A 25969-nucleotide genomic window follows, 5' to 3' on the forward strand; every position below is an offset into this window, starting at 1 on the left:
AACTAGCAGCTCTTGCACAGAGCTCATATTTGGGTTCTACATCTCCCTACAAGTAGTCTGGACTTACAAACGCCCAGGGGCTTGAGTGGCTTTAAACATGGGCATACCTGCAAAGTTAAGTCATCTGGTCAGTAAAGCCACAAGGATGAAAACAGGGTTCTTCTTGTCCGTGATACAAAGGAGAGCGTGCTGGCAGGTATCCAGTACTAAATAATACAAAAATAGGTGAAGGGTCCGTAAAAAATATTTCTTCAACGTTTTGTCTTCAGTGAATTTTCAACTCAGAATTAACATGACTCTATGGAGCAGACCTACATTCCTTAGTACGGAGAGACCGTGCATGTTCCTCATGACAAACAGCACCTCAGTGCTTTTAGGTTATGAAGACTAAAGTGGTTTTATAGGATACAGCTACCAAGATAGAAACTTTGGGCCCAATCCAGTGTGGTTATTATTAATAAGTAACATATAACATATGTTAAAGCAAAAGCTGTCAAATCTGGCTGACAACTATTCACATCTCAATCGTATAACTTGGCAACGTGGGTGTTTTTTCCATGATATAAAGCAGTTCCAACCAACTGCAAATTGTACTTCACAGAAGGTTCAGTTGCAAGCAGATGCCAACTCATCCTGTTCAGCTGGAGACATACACAGTACGTGAACAGAGTAAAGAACCAATTTTTTTGAATTACAAAAATGCTGTTTTCTTTACTTGGCACCAGGGGCAGCACAGGGGTGCAGAGAGTGCTCACCTGGTAAGTACCACAGGGTCCAACAGTTGTATCCTCTCAAGACCACACAGTCTGTAAGACCTCCAGCAAAGCACACCTCCATTTGCAGAGAACAGCCACCCTCAAGAACCCATCACGAGACACAACAGAAACCAGTTCTTGTTACCCCCGTTAGTCCAGACCGGTTCAACCAGCAGCCTCTGGCTGATCTCCTGGCCAAGGCTAGGAGAAGGGGACATTCTTCGCCTAGGCAGCCAGCCAGCCCCTCGCTGCAGACCAGGCAAATGAGCTGGAGCAGGGATGGCCACGGGAGCCGGAGGCGGTGGGAGCTGCCGTTCCCTGAGCTCTCCCAGCATAAACACAGGTGGCTGTCAGAGGACCGCAGCTCATCACACCCCAGCTGCATCAGCCAATGCAAGTTTACCTGTGCGACCCCTTCCCTCCCAAGGGGAGCCAGGTACAACACTAAGGGGGTTGAGCAACATGCCAGATCCACAGCAGGGAAGTCCAGTACTGAGTATGCGCTGGGGGTAGGGACTGATGCTGCTCTGGGTCTGAATGAAGCCCATATACACACATTAGAGCCAGTGGGTGACAAATGCAAAGACCAGGCTTAGCATGAGGCTAATAATAGCCAGAAAGAGTTATTTTTGTGTGCATATATGTGTGGGTATGTGTGTGTAAAATGCTAATGCATATACATGTATCTGTCAATACGTATGCATATAGGGGGTTCATGTAAAGTAAGCCTCACAACTTTTGGATCGGCATCAGAGCTAATTAGAACAAAAAACTTCAGTGAGTTACTGTTAACACAAACATAATTGTAGGTTTAGATGCAAAATAAAAGGCTATATAAATATAAAGCTATATAAAACATAAATTACATCTAGGCACATTCGGGTTCTGTGTCTTCCTAACTCTTCCTGGGAAGAGGAAGGGAGACTAAAAAGACCTGTCTATCTCTATTTTACTTTATAATCAACTTATGTGTGAAAGAAGGCTACACCGTTTGTCTTTGAGGCTTCATCTTGTTTTACATCAGTCCTGCTTTATTTCAGAAGGAAAATCTAGATGATCGTTTTGTTATAGCGGCTTACCCTACTACTACTAGCGGCTTGCACTACTTACATCCAAATGGGTAAGTAGCCTATTTTTTCTTGCGAAAAACTACAGGCCAGCACTAAGGATCTACATTTTCCCAGAGGTTTCCGTACATTTAGAAGATGTTCCGTTGTGCTCAAGTGGAACAAGCTTCTACAGAAGAACGAGCTCATCGCTGTGAGCCAGTAAAGCAGATACAACATCAGAGGCAGCAGAATGGCACCATCTCAGACTGATGCAGAATTTCGCTCATAGTAATTTATCGTGAGTTGTTCCACATTTTCCTGACCCTGTTATAAGACATTTGGAAATGGTTTAGTACTTACCACCCTCAGGCTTTTCTACCTATTTTATCTGGCAATGCATTCTGGTTCTGCTTTTGGTGAAAAATATCAGATGATCGTTTTCCAGGCAAAAACGCACGTAGACTAGCTGCACTAGCCACTCACTGTTTATTTGTCCCTTTCTATTGCAAATAGCAGTCGCTGTCATGGTAGTATAGAAAAGCTTGAATCTAGCACATGCAACATCAGTAGACCCTCCATCAGCTGAAGAATAATTCCATAAGTCTTTTCATACACTCCCTGTCTGGCTACTGGATTTCATGTCTATTTACTATTAGCAGCAGACTTCAAACTAGAATGGAGAGTTCCAATTTCCAGTTCTGCAACTGATCTGCCAGACCTAAGTTTCCTTACTTTCTGAATTGTCAGAAATAAGTGGATATTTTTTATAAAGCTTAATTATCAGGAACCAATTTCCAGTTCCTTTCCTTACAATGAATAGTATCTTACTGCAAATATCATTCCAAATATGTTCCTGACATCAATGGACCTGTCTCAGACCTGCCACATAGACAGATTCAGGTCTGCCCCACGTATGAGTTAAAGGGAGAAAAAAAAAAAAAAAAGGAACTCCCGTGGAAGAGACATCAAGGGTTTTATCACTTAGCCAGAGAGCAAGGAAGGATATCAAGGAAGCAACTTCAAAGTGCATCTGCAAGGACAATATTGCATTTGGAATACCATTAACGTTGCAGGGCTTGCTCCAAGATACTCTCATCTGCCACCTTGTGAGGGAGAGTCACCTTCAATGTGACATTCTCTTTCATTGCTTGACAGATCGTTTCATAAGCGTAGTCATTACCCGACCAGCAGCGTCTGGCAACCTGTCAGACCAGAAAATCAATGGATGTAAAAATTGTACGTTTCTCTTGCCACATCCCATCTTACCCAATATTTGTGCAAACACAGGCGCTCAATTTCACGGTAATAAATCTTCCAAGCCCTTGCCAGTTTTAAGTTTCCTTATTGATGTAGGAAATAATTTTTGTAATACCTACCTCTTCTTTCAAAGCATTTATATGAGTAGTTGTCAGATGGACTTGGTACATTTTCATACGGTAACATACTATTGGGCTGATAAGACTGGTAGAGCCAGGTACCTTATAAACAGGTACGTCACAAAATTCCCTCCCTAAAAATAATCCTGTTCTCCATCCCAGCTCTGTTAAACTAGCAGTTGTTTCAGATAACAGAATGGTTTAAGCAATCAATGCCTTTGTGGTAGGATAAATATTAAAAGGGAAAACGTGAAGATCACTCAATGCATTTTCAAACTATGAAATCCAGGAGCCAAATTCTCTGCCAGTACATATGGGTGAAATTCCAAAGATGCTAAGGGAACTGCTAGTGCCTTCTTCCAAAGGCTAAGCTCTGCACATTGGTCTGTCTACAAGCAAAACTCCAAATGTATAAAAACACCATGATTTGGCACAAAGGAAATAAGTACTTACCTGTATTCCATAGCCATTAAGAATTACAAATCAGTGCCTGAAATATTCAGCCAGACTCAAAAGTGTTCAAAGCAAGATGATGTTTAGGTTCCAATTTAGCAATATATTTAAGCACATGATTAACATAAGGCTAATAATAAGTTGCCAAGATCACATCAGTAAGAGCTGGAAATGACCTTTTAAGTCAAAAAGTCAATTTCCCTGCCGCTCTCCTATGACTATTCCTACCTAGCAGTATATTTTCTAGGGTACGCTTCAGTCTCTTTCCAGTCTTGTATATAATATGGGCGACATTCTGAGATTGTCCTTTTTAAACAACTGTGTGGCGGAGCGGGGCTTTTGCTTACAATAAATCAGAGGAGCAAAAGATTTACTGTTTTTTTAATAGGCTGTCTATGATACACAGTGCTTGTGCAGGGTTTGCCTTCATGACTTAAATCTACAAATTAATACAGCTGTCCTCCTCCTTTTTACTCGACAGTTTACTAATGTGTTATTTCAGGTATGGGACAGGGAATACATGCAAATTGTTCTTTGCCCTCCCCACACACTTTTTTTTTCCTCTCTCCACAGAGAGCTGGGTGCTTTCAGAAAGGAAAAAATGTTCAGGTCTAACACTAGAAGAAATTCTCCAGTTCTTATGAGAAGTAAAACATCAGATCATATCAGCATCTGCAAGGAGTTCCTTTAACACATCAAGTCCTTGTGAGGTTAAGTCACTCTAAAACACAACAGGTTTTGTCCTTTACTTGGACTATGTGTCATTACATCTTATTGGATGCATTCTCTGCAAGTATTGAACCAAGACATCTTGACTCAAGAATACTGATTTCATCTGGCCGAGCTGAACAACCATTTCTGCTCGTTCAAAGACAGGATCAGAGTCTTAAATGAAAATGGGGTCCATCTAAACACTAATAGAAGACAAAAACTCATTCTAGTGTCAGCAAGGGCTGTACAAGCTGGCACTTAAATGACAACCGTTTCAAGAAATCTAAATCAAAATTTGGGATAGGCATGACTAAAGTACATATAGTTGCCAATACTACGTCAATACTATGGAGGCAAGTAAAAGCATGTAATTTAAAATGACCTGGAGCATGTTTCTTTCTGTTAAAACAAAAAACAAAAACAAAACCAAAACCCCAACCACCACTCACACTGTGATATGTGGAAATGATTGGACTCCTGTATGTTATAAAGTCAGAGAGGGTGCTCTGGACATTTTACAACAAATTCCTTACTCAAGGATTTTTCAGCCTCTTTTATTGACTCAAAGCCCATTAAAGTTAGTTGAAAAAAATCCATTGCTTTCAGTGGCACCAGGCTCATTCATAAGCAGCCCACATTAGGAGTGGATGGAATGAGTCATTCGGCCCATCAGGACTATTTCTGGGATACAAAGGGCAAGATCTCACACTCTTGCCTGGGTGCTCATACTCCCATCCAGTTAAAACGGGTAGGAGCATAGGAATCTGAGTACCTGAATGAAGCTAGCCCCAGGTGAAGGCGCATTTTAAGGCAGGAAGATGGTATATACAATCTACAAATATAATGAGCTTTGCTTACGCCATTGGAAACATCCCAGCTAAGCATCATCTTAGCTCGTTCTTCAGCCTCCGCAGACCCGTCCAAAACAAGGCCAAAGCCCCCATTGATCACTTCACCCCTAAAAGGTACAATTGTAAAAAAAATTAAACCAAAAGAACCCAAGCCAATCCCACAAAATTTGCAGAAGTGAATTTGTTCGGTTGCACTGAAGAAAGAAGGATGAGATCACAGGAACGGTGCTGAACAAAATACATTATCAATGACCTTTTATGCCTTAAAAAAGTAGCAGGGCAAAGGCCTAGTCTGGAACAGGGCAGAAAACCTATGCTGTCTTCCCCATAACGTCCAGCTAGCAGTCAGTGTCTGCTCCAAGCGCCAGTGCCAAAAACTAAGCCTGCTCTGCACCTCCTGAGGACTGCACTCTGTATGGGCTTTAGAAACAAGCAAAGAAATGTTAGTGCTTCTGATGACTGAAGAGTTACCTATCCTAGGGATTTTTAAAGATTAAATAGTTCATATTTGCCACCCCAGGGCCTGCTATATAGACTGGATCGTGAGAAGGACTATGTACTTATGGAAACAGACAGATGGATCTATTTATATTCTCTTGGGACAAATAAGAGAGTGTTTTATTTAAAAAAAGTGTTAACCACCACTTAAAGCACATCTGCCCCAGTCACGTCAAAATCAGTCATTTGTTTTGTATGAGACACATAGATGTTTAAAGACATCAGAGCCAACTTTTCAAGAAGCAGACTTATTGGCAGGAGAGGAACAGAAATACACTACAAACTAAGAGATATACTTGGGAGAAATACCAGTCTGGTTTTAAAAGAACAGGGAAAAAAACGCAGAGCAAAACATCTTGTCTGACTTCAGGATCTGGCCTGCTCAAGTTCCTTTTTTGCTGCATGTGGTGAATAGCAGTGAGGACAGCTGGAAAATTATCTATTGCTGTAAATCTGGACGAGAGTTCTGGCATTATAACTCAGCATCAGCAATATTTGAGAGAAAGGGGGCATATCCTACTCACAAATACACACGGTACAGGAGAATACTAATGGAGGTCCCTAAAAGCAGAATTTGTCCTCTGTGATTTATAGCTAATGTAAGTTCACAACATTTACACAAAATAACATTGGACATATCCATGAATCAGGGTAAAGTTAGGTGTCTCCCAATCAAGTACAGATTTGATTCTTACTGTATATTTTCCAGCAGCAACCTGAGCTTCTCAAGAAACAGGGTCTTTGCTCTCCTCTCTTAGAAGGCTATATCAGAGCCTGACAGACCTGAGATCTACTTCTTGGAATTAGAACTTGCATTTTCCGATTTTCAGTGTTATATTGTTACTTATATGATGTTAATCCCCTTTCACTAGTTACATGTACCAGCGGTACGGTGAGTAGGGGTTTGACATAGGTGAGCGTGGAACTTGCTGAGAACTCTAGATCGCACGTCGTGTTACTATTCTCCGAACCCCCCCTGCTTTACCATTATTAGAGCTGGCTGAAACAAACATAATTCTGTTGAAATACAGTTTTCTTGAAACTGACAGTTCTCATAGCAAGATGTCAGCTGAGGCATCAGTTTCTTAGAGCTCGCAGGGAAATCTGAAACAAAGTCATGTTTTCTGGGGAGATGTTTGAATATTGTGAGTGCTGACATTTCAAAATGAGATATTTCTTTTTGAGTGACACTGCCAACACTTTTCAGCCTGAAATTTAATTCCAAGCAACTTTTTACTGTGTGAAATATTTCATTAATTATGCTCTCAGTCTCATTTTGGGATGAAAACAAACATCCAAATTTTTGCATTTCTTGCAAACACTACTTTTTAAATACCTCTTGTTGTCATTGTCCTCTTAGAAGGAGGCGGCCAGCCTGACTACAACATTACAAATGTCACCGTTTGAAGACCAGGGCCAGTTACCTCATTACACTCTATTTTTTTTGTGTAGATAGACCAAATCAGCAGTAGTCTTTTTTTTTTTTTTTTTTTTTTAAACTAGCAAAGTACATTTTGTGTCCACATCTAATGGGCCATCCAAAATTGCAGCTGTAAAGCATCTTTTCTACAAGCAGAGGAAAAAGTGCATCCCATGTTGTTGTTCACATTGACATTACTCTAAGCTGTATGTGCAAATCGGTTTCCTTATGGTCATTTGAATACAGATTGTTTTTAGAGGAGCTGCGGAGTCCTCTCAGCAAGTGGAGTGACTCTCATTTCACACCAGCAGAAAGGATCAGAATCCAACTTGGATTTTGGACTGAAGTGTTGCTCGCACAAGTTTAATTGATAGTTGAATTCATTTCCCCATTACTATTATATCACTGCTGGGTTTAGTCATGTGGCTAGGTAATCTTGACTGCTAGCAAATGCCAAAGGGATACAAGTTACTATCTAGAGTAACATTCATTCCTGAAGTGGGCAAATGGACACCCACAAGGGCAATGCCAGTTTATTCTCTGCTGTATCTGGTTTGATTTTGTCCCTTGAGATTACCTGAGAGCCTGTGCTGAAATTCCAGATTCCGCTTCCAGTCACATAAACCCAGATCATCAACATCAACGTGTAAGAGAGATCATAGTATAATCACACCTCAAGTCAGCCTATTGACAATATTGGACAATAAGAGAATCAAAGCTCTGGACTGGTGCTTTCTAAAGATATTGTACACTGGCAGATGATGTTCTTTCAGTGGCAAAGATCCCCTCTGTGCACAGCATCCCAAAGAGCATCCTTTGAAGCTTAGGCATGAACAGTAAGCGTCTGATCTCACTTGCACTCCATAAATTTAGAGTCTCTCCATCAATTTCCATGGAGTTACTCCAGTGTAAATCAGAAGCACTCATCAGAATCTGTCCTACTGTCTAAAAATCACTCATAAATTAAACACCAATGTTTGTTAGGATGGATTTTCTAGGAAAACCTCTCACTTTTAAAGGGGAGTTCTCTGCCTTCATTAGCATTGGGTCATATTTTAAGGTAATTAAAGAAACATGTGGCATTTTGACCTAAGCTACCTCCTATAATTTCCAGATGTCTCCCTTTAAGGTGATCAAAGAAAACAAGGCCTCTCTCAATCAAGATGTCACACTGTCAACAGTGTAGTTCAATTCTTAAATTACTTCTGCCTTTTTGTTACTACAGGTTACTCAGGCTCTGCGCTAATATACATTCTCCTGCAAATAAACAGGCTGTAAGAAATGAATGACATTCATTTGTTGTAATTATGGTCAAGAATATGTTAATCTTAAGTCTCGCAAACAGCACATGTGATGCAGATTCCAGCTAAATAAATATTAATCCTGCTTTTTCTGTTTGCCCCCATAAGGCTATAGCTCTGAAAATCAAAGCACGTAGAAGGCATTTCTCTCTTTGGGAAGACATACCAGATCTGTCAACAGTTTCAGGCAAGCCTAACCTCTGCAAGGAAGATTAGCAGCTGAACACAGTGCAATTGCCATTTCTGAACTCTCTGAATAGAGGCATTCCAATGGCAATTTGATTTCTTTCTTATCATGTGCATATCTGTTTATAAATATAGATCAGCTTCCATATGCACTTTCACACCTCCATATCAACTGACTACAAGAAGATGAGATGCTTATTTTATCAGGCACGTGGAGATCTCTTTATGGCAAAGTCAACCAAATTTTTACCTCTCCAGAGGCAAAGAAAAACACGGTCCTAAAAACCTAAAAGCATCTTGCTCTTCCAGGCAAAGAAAGTAATTTGTAGTGGTAGGGGGTTGGTTTTGTTTCTTTTCCCACCTTTAAATTATACCTCTCTTTCTCCTTAGAAGGAAAAGGCAGAGGGGGATAGTGCTTTAACTAGCCAAGGTGGTGCCACGATTAGTTAAGCCGAGCAGAACCACCTGTCGTGCCATGGCTTTCGGGGGCTTTCCAGACTGCGGCACCTAATGACACAACATTGTTACCACGTCTGAGTCTCAGCATGGTGGCTTATTAAGGCTCGTACAGAGACAGGCCTAATTTTCAGGCTCCGCATTCTTCACTGAAGCACAATAATTTAATCACAGAGGGCTAAGACTACTCCCAAGAACAAGGTGAGCAGATACTGTTCCATAATGACAAGCCACAAAGCAGCCTTAGCAACTGGTAGAGAGGAAAATCAGTCCCTGCTTTTCCATGGATGTTTTGATCTTAGTGAACAGCTACATGCTAATTTTCCTGTTCTTTATATAAGTGACAGTACCTCTGCTCTGCCTTCAGGGATAGCTTCTTGCCGGTGATGTAACTCCACTTAAGGAACTAACTGAAACAGTGTAACTGAAATTGTGGTTTGGCCAGTGCCAGTTTTACAGAAGTAGGGGCAGTCTCACCATTTGACCAATCTCTCTTTACATTGCTCAGAGAGGAGCAATGCAGGAGGGACTGGCCTTGCAAAGGCCAGAGGGAGATGAGGAATATGATCATTTGTACAGTTTGAATTTTGAATAAACATAATCAATGAACAGAACAAATAACTGCTGGCATAAGCAATTATTTTATCAATTATAATAATTAAAACAATCAATTATCATAAAAAATATTCCAAATACTTTGAACAATACACATTTGAAGGTGATTGTCTTTGCCTGTGTTTCACGACCAGATTTTTTAAAAGGTTAAACTCAACAAAAGCTATTCAAACGGACCTAGCCTGCTGCAATCTGTAGAGACAGAGACAACCAGAGTAGGTAGGTATGCCAGTATGCATTTTCCATCTGGAATTCTAGAAGGTATGAATAAAAATCCTAGCCTTGATGGTTACCACTGAAATCAGTAGAGCCAGATTTTCACAGCATATGATTAAGTCCTCAGAGACCTTTCTCATTCCATGGTCTGATTTTGCTCTTGCATACCTTCTATTCAATAGCCACTTCACTGAAATCAAAGTTAGGTAGACAGCATGGGAGGGAATTCTCCATTCAAGGGATTTCAAGGGATATTTTTGTAGCTCCAGCTCACCAGGACAAGTAATAATCAAATATCCTCAAGCATTTCTGAGGGTAACACCTGCAACAAATTCTTTAAATCTGGCTTGCTCTTGTTAGCACATTCTGGAGAAGCTAGATGGAACAGCTGAGTGAGAGGGATCATTATAGTATTTAATAGAGGGGAGTTCCCCTTTTGACCAGCTATGCCACAAAATGGAGGCATGACTGTAAATGGGAGACGCTTTGCTGGACTGTGCCAGAATGAACAAATCAGGCTATCATCCCTGCAGTGCAGCCACTCTCTTTTTCTCTAAACCTATGCCAATGCAGAGTCCCTTTAGCAGCATATGAAGGACATGAATTTCCCTCTCCATATAGGATATTTCTCTCATTCTGCTTCTCAGCTTAGGCATTTCTCCCAGTTCTGTGTCTTATGTGAAGAAGGAGCAGTTTAATCAAGTCCTTACTTGGCTGTGGTCTTTTATCCTACCAGGCATGAGCACGGGGAGAGAAGGGAGAGTGGGGGGTTTGCTGGCACCTGAACTGTTTTGTATCAATAACCCCTCGTTGCACTTTAGCACATGGGCATTTATATTGGGGTCCTAAGGTCATAGATTTAAATGCAGCTTAAGGGGAAACCTAAACATAATCCATCCACTAACACTCTGTCTGTGTGTTTGTGAAGACAACTTTGGAAATGGGGTCTGTTCAAAAAGACCATGGCAGACTGTCCTTATTTGGTAAATTAAGTTCCCCAAACTGTGCCGTGGCCAATGTTCGAAACACTTTTTCTTGACATACGGACATTAATTAAAAAAGCCTCATACAACACCATACTTCACCTTACAATATATCCTTTCAGCCCTTATCTCCAAACCCACCCTTCCCATGATCACAGCATTGTACTACTCCAGTTATACATACCACATCTTCTCTGCAGTTCCCTCCCAGTCTCTCTTCCCCACACACATACACAGCAGTGATAACTGGATTGAGAGTCCACCTTTAGAAACATAAATCAGGTCTCCTTACCAGCCAACACCACCACCATTGTGCAAGGCAACCCAGGTAGCTCCTCTGAATGCATCTCCTACAAAATTTTGTACCGCCATGTCTAGGAGGAGAGGAGAGGTGTTACTATGGCCCTGAAACACTACGCTTGGTTTTGTTGTGCTTGCTCATTCCTTCCACTGACGCCTTCATTGTGACTGTATGAAGGCAGCGCTGGAAGCAGGATTTACTCATAACTGCTCTCACAGATATACAGTGAGCACATCTCATACTCGGGAGAAACAAGCGAGAGAGATTATTTCTCCTTTCCTCCCCTCCCCACAGCAGGGGAAGCAAAAGCCAATTTCCCACTGTGGTTTGTGAGGACTCTGGTGCTCTCTGTATTTTGATCAAGTTCAAGCAGTAGAAGAACCTACCATTCCTCAGCTGGGAGTTACCTCCTGAGGGTGGAAAGAAATACAGTCCACTCATTGGGATGCCTGGACACATCCATGCAGAAGCTTACAACATGGGGGAACGTTTTTGAAAACCTGCACATCTCGCAGCTCTCAGGAGAACCTGAACTGAAGTGGTTTCAGATCGAACTGCAGAGTTAATTCAGCCTTGTGCAGAAAGCCCATCTAAAGCTCATGAGCTGCATTTTGGGAACACAGCTGGGCTGGAAGTGGTATGGCCTTGATTCTCTGGACATGGAGGAGTTTTACCCTAAACCCTGTAACTACAGAAGTCACGTAAAATGTTTATTACAAAAAAAGGAGAAAAGTAATTTAGGGGACTAACGGAATGCATGGCTTCCACCAAAACGTTCACTAGAATTTCATATAAGTCATGCAGTTGAAGGCACCAACCTTTGCCACCCCTATACGTGTGCTAAAGGACATGGGCTGAGAAGGGGAAAGAGATGCACACAGCAGAGAATAATGGGGTGAAACCCACTGAAAATGCATCCAAATTTTTAATTCAGGAGTTATAGATCATTTGCTGTGGTTTTAAAAGTAAAAATAAGAGACAACTAACCATATCCCCACAGCCCCATTTGCAGACCCGCAACTGTTACGTGTCTAATGGAAAAATGAATTTACTCAAGCACCAATCTATGTTAAACCCTGTCAAAAGCCCCATTATGGCATCTTTTATGTGGCATTGTGTCACTTTAATAACCCAATTATCATAATTACAGTGCTGTCAAGAGGGCAGGGGAACGGAGAGATTAAAAACCTCATGTTCTATATAACGTACAGATTTTTTCCTCAGCCACTAGCACGCTAAGAGTCAAGGTTAGACAAGGAGTGTGGCAAGTGGGCTAAGTATGTAACAATGCCCTGTTCCTTGGCTTCAATAAAGGACACTAATTGAACAAACGTCTGTCTTGAAATACACTTTGCAGAGCAGCAATGACCCATGCTTGGCCAGGGATCAGGCTGAGGTACTTACTCTGAATGGAAATGAGACAGGGAAACATTCTGAAAAAATTCAGTGTGTCAGAGGAACCAATTTCAATTGAACCAGCATAAATGTTGTGGTGCTAAAATGACAGGAAATGGGTGAGAGGAAGACCTAAGATGACCTTGTACTTTCTCCAGAAGCTCATCTGGTGAAACAGAAAGTTAGGCCTGATTTCCAAGACCAGTGAAACCAGTGGTCTGCAGGCTTTGGATAAGGGCAAACGGCTCACGTAATTCAGAAAATACAAACAAAAACAGGTAGTGTGATAAGCAACTGGATTTAGCAAGCCTTTTTTTCCTGTTGCCCTCTTCTGTGGCCATTGTCTGGGGTTTACTTATGTGGTAACATTAATTTGGATCACTCTTCTCTGTGCAGCTTCACCATTTTCATACATCTTGTCAGAACCAAACATTATTTGAGGCCTCTATCCATCTGCTCCATTAGAACGAGCCAACATACTCAAAATTATTGACGTGGTGCTGATAGACACACAGCTACAAGCCTATTTTCATCAGGAAATCAAATTAAGATAGCAGGGAACTTTCCTCCTTAAAACTGAGCCATAATTTAGTTCTATTATGAACTCCTGGTCATAATGGAAGTCATGCAATATTCTCAGCTACCTCAATCATAATTTCTCCTTCTACAGCAGCTTGAATCCTCATATCTCAAGTCACTTCCTGACTGCCAATTCACGACATGTGGAATCACCGGTGGGCTAAAGCCATTATTATCATTTCTACTTTACGGATAGAGAATTGAGGAAGATTTAGGTTAAAATTTTTTTTAGCATTTCACTCATTTTTCATGTCTCCAATCTGATATTTCTCAGGTTTATTTTTCTAAAGTGCCATTTCACAATCTCAAAAGCAAGTTCTGGTTAGCTCAGGTCAGGTATGCAGAACTAAAGGCTCCTTTTGAATAACAAACCTATGTGATTTGCCCACAGTCACACTGTGAGCAAGCAGCAAGGCTTGGAATCTAATCCAGAACTCCTGACTCCATTCTTGTGCTTTTACTATCAAAGTATGTTCCCATATGACCAGAAAAGGTCCTTTACAAACACTCCAGACTGTTTTCTTGAGTCCTGGTACAGTGAATGAACAGAGCTGTGAATCTGTGTCCTTTAAATTAAGTACTTTTATAGACCTGATTTTGATCTTGTATATCCCAAGGAAGTACGGCCATAATTTTGCTCAGATCACCTCTTTGAAACCTGGAGGTGAAAAATTAAAATCAAATATAAGATATAGTCCTCTGAGACAGACTGTTCTCCGTTTACATTTAGGTAAATCTGGTGCATCCTCACTGAACTTTCAGCATTGCTTCAGATTTATACTATCATTGTTCTGAGCCTCTCATATTTAACTAGGTCAACATTCATCTCTGTATCACTTTTAAATCCCACAAAGCTTCTATGTCAAGTTCACAGGAAATCTGATTAATTGGGATTAAAGGGTTAAACAAAAACATTTTAAAAATGTTGCATTAAAAATTTCTCTTTTAAAGCAATTTCCTTGTTTGCCTGGACAGACAAGTCTCAGCTGCTCTGCTGACCTGCGCAGAAGGCTGATCCATCATAAATGTTTGACGTTTCTCTGTAAGGACTGTCGGTCCCACTCACATCATGGTGATCTCGGCTGAGAACTACTGGAGCCTGGAAAAAGCCAAAGACAAGAAAACAGAATCTTTCATGGACTGTCGGTGCTGCCAATAAAAGATCATCTGCTGCTGATTTCACTGCTGTCTCACCTCATTCAAATCTTAGCTGAAAACAACTTTATTCCCTTGCCCTCTGAATCTCCTTCCTCTGCTATTGTTTATTCCACTAGAAATGTTGACACGTGCATGAGAGTCACCACCATTTCATAACTGAGAACAAGAGCTTGTTTTCATGACAAGGATATCCTCAAAGCAAGGCAGGGAAGGGAAGCAATGTAACTATTTCATCTGAAGCGCTTCTTTGCTGAAATTTCAAAGACATTTCAGCTTGCAAAAATGTTCATTCAAAAATAGTTCCGGTTTTGAACAGTAAAAAACACTTTACTTTTTCATCTCTTGGAAGATTTTAAGATTAGAAATAAGGTGACAATGAGAATTAGTAAACTCATACAGCTCAGACAAGTCCGCTCTTGATTTGGAATTTAACTGCCACTATGAATCTAGATCAGCTCGCAGGTTTTCATTATCCTTTGCCAGGCACAGGGTTTATACAAGAGCAATTCACTCTCTTGGCATGGTGCGGTCTGGAATTAGCTGGCTGTTTTATGCTGGCAGTGAATTAGAAAATCATTGAAAAGAGACATAAACCCAGCTTCCAGAGAGGGAATGGAGATTTTGAAGAAATGAAAAAAAAAAGACGCAACAAAATCTGAAGGGCCTGGGAGTCTGACCTTGTCAGTCACTGCTCCAAGGGAGCGCCCTGTCTGGTCAGGTTTATTTTTTAAGATCAGCTTGCAGTGACGTTCATTTTGAATCCTGAGAAGGTCAAGAGTTTCTGAAATATTTTAGCAAATGTTTTCTGAGTTAAAAAAAAAAAAAAAATAGACCTTGCTTAGCTGGAATCTGTTCTAAGTTTTACTTGAATTTATCCCTTTAAAAAAGGTAATTGCTGTAGTTTGGCTATATAAGAGAGAGAGATGAATGAGTGAACATGTCTAGGTCTGATGCTGCTGCATACACAGTCATGAGCGAGTACAGATGCTGATGAAACGTACTTGTGAGCAGTAATCACACCCTTTCATAAGCTTTACCATCCAGAGAATGAAAGAAAGAGTGATTTGAATCAAATTGGTAAATGTGAGGTTACAGATCAATTTGAGCATTGCAAATTCAGATGGTGATTCAACCCTTGCAAAAAATCACTAAAGGTCTGACACAAATCGTTTTGGTTTCACAGTGTGTTACAAAATCTTAGAGGTGTGTCTGCAGAGACAAATATTCATTCCACCTGTACTTGGAGCTGCGCTCTAATACCTCCTGCCTCCCAACAGAGCTTACTAGCTTGGGATGGTGCTACAACAAAATGGCTTCCAAGCTATCCATATCGTATATATGGCAACTGAACCCTACTGCAACACCAGATCCTCTACAGCATTAAATAATGGGTATAATTAGTGTGTGGAGTCTTCAGAATTTTGGTCTGCCAGGATGTCACACCGTACAGCCACACGCCATACTCATGAAGAGCTTAGAAAATCCACGTGTTCTTTCCATGAAACGTGTTTCTATCACTGCCACACAAGCTCAGTGGGATTTTAACCAAGTAAGATACTACTCATTATGCAGTACAGTAGCAGCATCAGGTCTAATGATTTTCTTCATTCACATAAGCAATGCAAATGAGTGTTGACTGCAGAGCTGGCTGTAGCCATAATATGACCGAAAGCAGGGATAGAGGGGAAGAAGTGCCAGGTAGTGGCATGGCCTTTCTTGTTATTTGGCCTGCTTTGGGGTACTGCTAAAGGAGTTAGAGTTCCCGCCTTGTATCTCCAGCAAATCTTCTCCTCTTGCAAACAGTACGATAAACAGTGCTTGTAGGTGCCCAAATACAAAATAAGGCAGATTTCCAACACGAAATCAAAGGTAGCATATTTCAGAGAGAGTTTCTAAACCTGTCTCCCTTCTGTTACACAGGGCAATACCGGTGACATTAGACAGAGGAAGATTAAGCCATAATAGATGCTAACAGAACACTGGACCCACATACATGGCAGGTATTTCCACTCTCATTGGCTGAAGCTTTTCCCTTCCCACCTGCCAACCCAGTCTTGGATATTAAACAAAATTGCCAGATCATATCAAATGGAAAAAGCCAAACCTTAATCTTTCCTTCAGAAATCGCTTGATTAATAGCCACGGCTATAGATACACGACCCCTCTGATCAGAATATAAGATTCTAGCTTGAGAGCCAACAACCTGGAGGATAAAAATGCCAGAGATAAGGTTCCCTGTGCAACTGGCTTATCTTCAGGCCCCAGATAAATGGAGTTATACGATTGCCCCACCTCTGTAGGAGAAAGCACAGATTATTCATTCATCAACACCCAGCTTCCAGAAAAAAGAAATTAAAGTCCCCCTTTGAAAAGAGTTTTATCTCCACTCACGCAATCAGTGAGATGCATTTCTGTATTCAGCTGCTACTGTCCAATAAATCCCGCTTTTTAAATCAACCTGATTGCTAGGCTCTAATCCCCCTATCAACAGACACCTTATCAACAGCTGAAAAGTAGAGGTTTGGAGTCAGCAATGGTAGGCTGGAAAATAAATACAGAGACAAAGAATGGCAATGAACATCTGTCCCGCACAACTGTGCTCCTCTCCAGCTCTTATTCCACAAGCCAATCTGGCTTCCAGATGAGGCGAGCATGCATAAACCCTACAGTGTTGCCAGTTAGTTTCACAGTGTGATTCTGCCCTAAAAGTAAAACAAAGGCTGTTTCACTGTGCCGGGCTTCCCATCACGCAATAGGACGATGCAGTCTTTTTGCCTCATCACTTGTTTTGAAAGGGTACTGGGAACTGCAGGGCTGAAGAGGTAGGGCCAAAGAAATGCCAACGAGGACATTTTGTATAGCTCCAAAGGAAAGGTAGTGACAAATGCGGTGCAAGATGAATCACTCGGGCTTGTTTCTTTCCAGAGGCAAGATGTTGCTGGTGTATTTGGACGTTTCCAGATGAGGAGAGGAAGGGTTCGGTTCACCCTAAAACCCTGCTGTAGAGAGATGTTTAAGTTGTCCACCCTCCCTCAGTAGAGAAAAGGGAGTTAGAGCCAGTGTTTTCAGTCGCACCCATTCCTGCTTTTCACTCCAGCTTTCAAAACTGCGGTCTGGACCCGGAGCGGTCACGTGTGCTGAAAGAGGTTGTACGCTCACCAAGCTGTGCCTGCCAGCTTCCCGAATCCAGCGGATGTTGTCATGGTACTGCTGCTTCACAGATGCGCTCACTCGCAAGAGAAAACAAGAAAGAAAAGAGGTTTTCAAAAATAAATGCAATATGCTCTAAATAAAATTAAATTCATCTGACAGCACTAGGGAGTCAAATTCTGCTCTCAGATATAAGCACACATATAGGAAGTGCTATCCAGAATCATTTGCAGCCTATGCAGTGACTGGCACCATATACTGAGAGGAAGGTATGAGAAGTCACCCAGCAGGCAGCTGGGAATGATGTCTCCCATTCAAATCTTTAGGAAACTAAATTAAATCTTGATCAGATCACATGTCCTGTGCATGCTTCGTCACCTGGCTTTCTGCCTACTAAATGCCCGATCCTTCTCCGAGCCTGTGCTAAATAAATAGCTTTAGCAAGCTCCGTGATATTGAGTTCTACGGCCCAGTCCCATATCAGGTAAGAAATAATTCATTTGAGCAACTGTCAGAAAATCCCAGAAGGAGCTGGTAATATGTACGTGAGGATAAGTTACACTAATAAAACATTGCAAGGATAAGATGGGGTATAGATTTACAGCACAGTAGTTTCTCTGTACTACTTGCCCACGTGAATGTTTTTATCCCAAGAGAAAACTAAGGTCACTCATACCACAGTGAAACTGGGGTATATTGCCTCACGTTACTATGGAGCACAAGACTGCACAGAAGGATTTATCCTGGAGCAAGCTACTCCATGTGTAAATTCACCCTGCACCTTGTTTATAGATATACAGCTATACAGACATGTTACGTGAGAAGAGAATTATATATAATGTTTTAACCATTCTCTAGCTTTCGCTCTCATTTATACCCGTGCCATTCCATTTCATCAATCACCCAAAATGAAGAGCAGTAAAAATAAAGATGCTCGAAGTGAAAGACAGTGAAATGTGACGCACATCACTTAAGGCACGTGGCAACCCCAGTACAATCAGCTGCCTCCAAAGGCCTGGAACCAGCTGTAGCAAGTGAGTAACAAAAAGGAGAGCGAGTATAGGATGGGGCAGAAGCATTTTCTTACCAGCCTCCTTTTTGGGGGCTTTCACAGTTATGCCTTTCCAGACAGAGTGAATGTGAGCTCAGATGATGAGATTAGAGTAGCAGTTACTCCCTGTAGGCTCTTTCTCTATGGGCTAAGCTATGTTGTATTACCTTGTCCTAAGCGACTTGGGCAGCTACCAGAGCTCAGCTGACACATGGTAACACACTAAGCCAGTGATTTGCTCACGCATTGGAGTTTTAAGTTATAATCATTTCAGCACCCGCTAGATGGCAAGATCCCATATTCCACACCACTTTCCAACTCTCATCCATTTTCAAATCAAAATCTAATGTACACGTGACCTATGTCTGGAAGTCAGTCACCTTGCATACTCCTAACTTCAAATTGTTCCCAGGTAACTGAGAAGAGTGTTTAGACTTCTGTCTTTCCTCTAAGCAATTTGTCGGCAAATATTCATAGTACAACTAGAAATGAGGAAAAGACATGATACTCATATTTAATTTGGGTTAAACACATTGTTAAAGGGAAATGTAAAACACATTCACTCCTGCAGAAGCAGGCCTCCTGCACAGAGAGTTTTAATGATGCCGAAAGGACCTGTGAGTGCTTTATGGGTTGGTTCCAAGTGAGAGCCTCTAAACTCTGCAAGGAGGATTAACATGCCAGCTCTTAGATTTGCAAGGAGTGAAAGATGAAACATCTGCTTGCACTGTCCTAGTAGGATTGCACTGCCATTCATAAGCTTCAAGGAAATATCTTCTAGAAGGTAACAGTTAGTATTCACTTAGGTTATTATAGATATTTAATGACAGTTTACAGGAGTGGATCTAGAAAACTGAATAGAAAATTAATTCCCTTCTATACCTCTTATAAGCAACCTTAGAGAGTACTTATCACATTTTACACTTTAAAGTGCTTAGACTCACAGAAAGGATCTTAACTGTCTGTTGAATTATATAGGACTTTTCCAGAGGAGAAGCCAGATGAGAAAACTGGCTACAAAGACATATCTCAACATAGTACATCCATCCCTCCCACCTAGCTCCAGTAAATTGTCATATTCTGTTCAAAACTGTGGTGTGCCCAAAGTTGAATTTCATTTGTTAGCCCTGGGGAGGTGAAGAACCCTCACTTTTATTTATTACGGCTTCTTGCAATTGAAAATTTCACAGTACTTTTTCCAAAAAGAGCTAGACTTTGGATTGGTTCCATGTGTCTCTCATTTGCTAAACTGCTGCTGACCAAGAGGAATCTGCTCCTAAATCAAGCAGGCTACTGTGTTGCTTCTGGTATTTCACAGGCCCTTGTACTTATTTAGGCTTGTGAAGATTAACTAGAGAACGTTGTACACACAGAGAAATAGTCCTCATGAACAGAGAGATTGCCTCCCTTTGCTCTTGGGAGATCTGTATTGACATTAGGTGTTAATTCAGCCTTCATCAAACTACCACAAGGATAGTAAACACAAGTTTCAATCCAACCATGAGTGCTGCATCTCTCACACTAGGGCTAACTTAAAATCCTGGGTACATTGGAAGTCAATGCAAACAATAGTACTGCACAGGACTTCCTCACAGTTTATGGGATTTAAGCATCAAAATTCATCTTCCCAAAAGGAAAAGAATAGTTAAAATTGGACTCAAGGCCAGATTAAAAGCTCAGACTTGGAACGTGACAGAATTCAGGTCTGTGGAGTTTTCAGTCAGCCGTTATAATGACAGTTTCCTTTATATAATTCAAAGGTATATTCAGGTTTTGGATACATATATATGTGAGGATATCCAGACCCTGTAATTTGCTCCAAGCCCAGGTCCCATAGGGAGTGTACAGCAAGTGGAACAGTCAAGAACACAAAACCATGAATGGCTGTGTTTATTTTCTGGCCAAATTCTGTTTTCACTTATTTGGATTCCTGTTCCCCTTGTCCTGCCAAATACAACAAATCCAATAATAGCATTACCCTTAAGCTTGTTTTCACCTGTTGGGATTTTAAAATGCCATTTTTTATTTCAATTAAGAATATACATGTAAGACTCCAATGCTTTTTGTCTGTGGAAGAGGCTTCTATCCCCAGTCTTACATTAACATCTATATAGACACCCATGTGCACAGAAACTGATTCATTTCCTACTCTTGCAATCCAAACCATCCAAAGGTCATGCATAAGATCATGCTTGAAAGAAGAAAACAACTGTTTTTTGCAGCACATTGCAGAAAATCTGCTGCAGATCCAACACTATAGCACTGGATTTTACCCTCCCTTCAACTATGCCAAGGGGCCAAGTTTAAAAACACAAAAAGCTCTGTGTCCATAAAACGGGAGGAATTTCTGGGTCACAACAACCCGTTCTTCAGTGCTATTTCTTCAGGATGACACCTAAGGGAAGTTTTTGAGAATTGACAGCACTGAGGATCTCAGCAAGATTGGACCCTCCCCATCAGTAATTCAACTCTTTGAAGGATGAGAAGGCTGGACACCAGCCTTGCACAGCAGGAAGATAACAGTAGTTTTGTTTCAAAAAAGAAACATATCTGAGCAAGGTAGATTCCTTCCAGGAATACTACTTTAGAACCTCGCAGGACTAACTGTTCCATGACAAATAGGAGAGCATTCCAAATCTTCACACTTCCAGTTACATTTGGGTAATGTCTTTCACAAAATATGAACCTTTCCCTTAATATCAGTAATGGTGGTCTTGACAAGGTTTGATGAAAGCAGCTTGCATGATAGAAAAGCAAATCAGAAGGTAGACTAATCTAGCCTGGGATAGTGGGAAGGGTGCTTGCAGCATTTAGGTGAAGTGGTTATTCATATTTTTAATGATCAAAATAGATATGTTTGATTCCAAGAAGCATAAAGGTCCACTGCATGGAAACAGAGGAACAGAGGACTTCAGTGCTAAGGGACAATGACACTTGAGTCTCTGATTCTGCTGTACAGCTACTGTAAAAGTAGACAAAGAAAAGAGAAGGATTAGAGCCCTTCACTGGAATCTAGAAGATCAGGATTTATGTTTCCCAACCCAGGATTAGCTTATTTGCCTCAGTTTCCATTCCTATATTGGGGATAACAGTAGTTCACTTTAAGGGACACAGAAGAGTGAAAGTTGGTGTAATTCGCAGAGTAAAATGTAGATCCATGTAGATATTCCAGACTGGTTCCACCAGCAAGTAGGATAAGGTGTCGCTTGGTGACCAAATGTCATAGAAAAGAAACATCAAAATTGTAATCGCAAATGAATGACACTGGATGGAGCACCACACCCAGAAAACCTGGGCTCCCTGCCACTCATCTGCTTGCTAACCTCTTACAAACCTCTCTAGATTCCCCTGCCTCTTTCCTCTGTCTGTGAGATAGGGGCAAAGCAATTTGACTCCTTTAAAAAAACTCCTTGAAATCTGTTGATGAGAGACACTCCTTGCCTTACAGTTTCAAGGTGACAAAGTGCAGGAAAATCTATAACAAATGGAAACACTCTTAATCAAAATTGCAATAGCTTCAGGATCAGTAATCCCTATATAGGGTGTTTTTACATCTTATCTACTGGTTACGCTCCTTGTAGGAATTTGGGGACCAGTGAGATTTCCTGCCCACGTGGAACAGGCAAGAGATTGCTTTCTAAGGTTTCAGCCAAAAGCCATCATAAGTCACACAGCTCTCGCTTTACTTTTCTCCCCAAAAGCATCCCCCAGTGATGGGCACATGGGATGATGTCCTACCTCCCCTACGTATGGAGTCCTCCAGCACAGACATGGCGATTGAGTCAGTGGTAGAAAGATCTTGTGGGTCACCTGAGGTGCAAACCCAGCGAAATGGCCCAAATCCCAGAGAAAAAATGTCCCTGGGAAGAGAATATGTTTCATTAGAAGATAGTTGAAATTCTTTCCTTATTTATCCTGGCTGCTATCAGTGCTTTTCTTTCATTAGCTGGAGATGGAAGAATTTGAAACATTTTGAATGAACTAATCTAAACAGAAGTATTAGAGACCATTAATTCAGAAACTAAACAGTGCTGTTTCACGCAGCCATCAAATGGTGTATACAAACGCACAGACAGACCAGCATTTTCATAGGAATGTTGGGCACTGCAACCAAACAAGTGCATCAGATGAACTATTATTTTCTTTGGTTTTACAACACCTACTCTTCTTGGTGTCCGGTCTCTTCCTCCTTAAACCAGGCTAACTCTGAGGGCATCTACACTATCAGACAAGTTTAGGTCTGAACAAATGCCCAAATCCAGACTCATTTGCTGTCCACATTGTTAACACGCAATAATGTGTGTAATTACACACTTTCACTTGAGCTCCAGAGGAAGAGATCTAATCTGGGTGGTGCTTCACTCCATGTTTATGCCTTTATTCACATGGTTTAGACAAGCTAAGCATGAGTCGGGGAAAAAGTTGTCACAACCCAGTCGCCCAACAGATCTCCTGAGCTCAGCTTTTCCTACAGGCAGTATGGAGAGCTTGGGTGGAGGGTACAGTCAGCAGTGTGGATGGGGAAGAATGCTATTTCAGGCCTGCTTTAAACTTCAGCGTTAGCATAGGCCTATGACTTGGATTTCAGCTATACTGCTCTGAAGAGACAGTAAACTCTTCATTTTACACACCTAGAGGTGAAGTTGCATATAATTTGAGGTTGTGACTTGTCCATTCTCCTAAGCCACACACAGGCATTAATCCAGAGCAGAGAAAAAGGCAACCCACCCAGGCACAACATCTGTGAGACGAAATTGCCTACTGCTACAGTTCACTCCTTTTCAACATCATTGATATCTCATGGCAAGATGTGCACTAAGTGGAGTCTTTGTAGTAATTTCTCTTCCCCTACGGAAGTGGTTTATGACTCTCATTCCGGTGTGTTTCGTTCCATGCTCTCCCCAACGTACCCCATGATGTGCTGAACGTAGGAAGGATATCGGAATTCTGTTTTATTGGCTCCTCTTTTCTCAACATCAGCACCTATAAAAGGATTTTAAAGGTCCATGATTAGATGAAGAAAACCTGTAAAACGTAAAACCAAACTGCACTTGGGTTCCTATGAAGGCTTTACGGTAGTCAGGGAAAAGGGTTGGGGGGTCCCAAAATTCAGCATGAGAAGAAGAGGGACTAAACAATTAGTATAACAGTAGCCAGCCCTGTCCTAGGGCTGGGAAGATGTACTCTGAATCATCTTTATTTTTGTCTAAGAACTCCAGCATCTACTCACCAGCCCTTTGAGCTTCCAAGAGAAAAGCATTGCCATAATCCCAGAAAAACATGCCCTTATCAGCTAGTCTGTTAATAGCAGCCACTTGTCTCCTCAAACTGAAATAAAGAAGAAAAATAGTTGTCCTTGAGATTAATAAAATTTCAAAAAGAATAATATCATGAAATCACTAAAGGCAATGCAGAGGGAAGGGGTGGAAAACAATTGTATTTGAAAAATCCCAGAGAAATCCAGATATAAATCCAGAAGATATCAATAAAGATACTTTCAATCTCCATAGCACCTGTTATCCCAAAATCCTTAACTGATTTATAAACATTAAGAGCACTTCATTGTCAAGAGTTCTTTGTTGGGATATGGGGCAATTAATAGAGAGGGGTCACATCTTCTAGCAGCCACAAGTAAATGTAGCCAGCTCTGGGGATGAAAGTTAGTAATGATTAACAGCCTATAGAAAACTGCAACAACCGTTTAAAGAGTGAAGAGAGAAAGCGAGCACAGAAAGACAGAAAACAAATTGAAAATGGCTAAACATCACTGCTTTGGCCTCTCCCTTGGCCAAAACAGACTGATTTTCCCTTTGCTTCCAATCGTGCAAAGAGAACCGTAACTCAGGATTGCTCTCTGTGATACTATTTTTGTTTAATATCATCCAGTTCTACCCTCAATGCATAGTTGTATATGCAGTTGTAGATGTGTAGGCGGAGCCTCTTGGAACTCTAGAGAGGTAAACCAACGTCTAACAAACAAAGCTGGATTTTTTTAGGTCACACCAGCTCCTTACAAATAAGTGCCTACCAGAAATTTACCTCTCTGTTACCTCAGCCTTAGAGTACAGAAGTGAGAAACAGTAACGGTGCTTATGGGTCTCTAATCCAAAGTCAAATAGATAATGTTCCCGAGACGAATGCAAAAGAGAGTAGGAGCCATGAAGTCTTAAAAGTATCAGTTGAGAACAACAGCAGAGTTCCCTGCCTCTGTCCTCAAGTTCTCTATACCTAAATTATACCTAATTTTTCACTTTAGAATGTCCAATTCCCATTTCACTTGCAAACTTGTAAATCAGAAGTAGTCCCCTAAAATGAAGATGGTAAACTAAAGTTACATTTACAGTTGCAAAAAGTGGGGGTCCCCTCCTTATACCCTTACCTAAAAAGTTACTACTGGCTACACTGGAAACAGGCTAGATGGACTTTCTGACTTACCATTATGGTTTTATGACCTAATCAGTGAACCTAAACCACCAGCTACAATTCCATCTAAATGGAATTGTATTTATTGTCCTGGATTTTAAAAACCTAATGCAATTTAGTAATTTGTAGAAGTGAAACAAATTTTAAGTTTTCAGACCTTAGATCACGTGCACTAGAGACTACTCCGGAAATGGAGGGTAGGTGATGTCTGCCAGATTCTGAGTAATAGCTATGAAAGTGCAAAATCAGGGGTTATTAGAGAAAATACAGTAGCTTTACCCCAGACTTCTACTGAAATACCAAAGAGTAGAGTCCGATCCAACAATTCAGTGAAACTTCTTGTGGGAAAGAAAAATCCGATCACTTGCGGAGCAACTAAATATAAAGGTTAAAAAACATTTATCACTAAAACATTTACCTTTCTTGCACCAAGGTCCGGAACTTCCCCGGATTGGCAGACAGGAGCTGCTTTGCTTCCTCAAAGCTGAGCTGAACTGGATAGTATCCCCCACTGAATGGGTTATGACATGAAGTTTGGTCAGATCCTAGATCAACTAGCAGCTCTCCGGTTGTGTCCAGCTCATACACGAGCCTCTCCCTGGAGGAAGGCAAGATAATAGAGTGTTTGAACAGAAGCTATCATTCCACGTTCCTGTTCCTCTTCCAGGTGAGCATCAATTGCTTCAATGAGGAGCTTTTGCATGCCAAGACATTGTTTATAAAGGCATGCTCTTGGCAGGCTACGTCTGCTTTAGGGGTCAGGAGGTGGAAAATGATGGCGATAAAGATTTAGAAAGACATGTAAATTTTATACTCAACATTTCCTTGTACAGGAATGCTGTAGATAAGTCTGAAATACCAGCATGACATACCAGCAGATATATTGGTCAGTCTCAACCTTTGGCATATTGTGTTACAGCAAGGTTAACTATTGGACAAACTCTCAAGAGCGCCAGAATTTCTATCCATCATCTAAGAATTATTATTCAACTGCTATCTCAATACTTCTATTCTTAATTGAAGCCAAAGACATTTTCTTGCT

General features: G+C 41.1%; 1 protein-coding gene across 7 annotated transcripts in view; it reads right to left on the bottom strand.

Moving 5' to 3' along the window:
- Positions 1-1992: 1992 nt before the first annotated feature.
- The window catches only part of UROC1 (urocanate hydratase 1), a 46985-nt gene continuing 23008 nt past the window's right edge, over positions 1993-25969 (bottom strand). For 2 of the 7 annotated variants that reach the window (XM_068907352.1, XM_068907349.1), the window contains 10 exons: positions 25346-25525; positions 23735-23832; positions 23415-23487; positions 22243-22364; positions 17379-17533; positions 16408-16506; positions 14145-14244; positions 11163-11244; positions 5203-5302; positions 2759-3006 (listed from right to left, as the gene is read on the bottom strand). In XM_068907352.1, coding sequence (XP_068763453.1) covers positions 2866-3006; positions 5203-5302; positions 11163-11244; positions 14145-14244; positions 16408-16506; positions 17379-17533; positions 22243-22364; positions 23415-23487; positions 23735-23832; positions 25346-25525 — 1150 coding nt within the window. In that variant the 3' untranslated portion in view covers positions 2759-2865. Of the gene's footprint in view, positions 2129-2758; positions 3007-5202; positions 5303-11054; positions 11134-11162; positions 11245-14144; positions 14245-16407; positions 16507-17378; positions 17534-22242; positions 22365-23414; positions 23488-23734; positions 23833-25345; positions 25526-25969 lie in introns of those variants that run through there. The other 5 variants (XM_009669316.2, XM_068907350.1, XM_009669314.2 and 2 more) reach the window with 5 other exon arrangements.

This window comes from Struthio camelus, chromosome 14 (genome assembly GCF_040807025.1).
Source record: "Struthio camelus isolate bStrCam1 chromosome 14, bStrCam1.hap1, whole genome shotgun sequence".
In the NCBI taxonomy this organism is placed as follows: domain Eukaryota; kingdom Metazoa; phylum Chordata; class Aves; order Struthioniformes; family Struthionidae; genus Struthio; species Struthio camelus.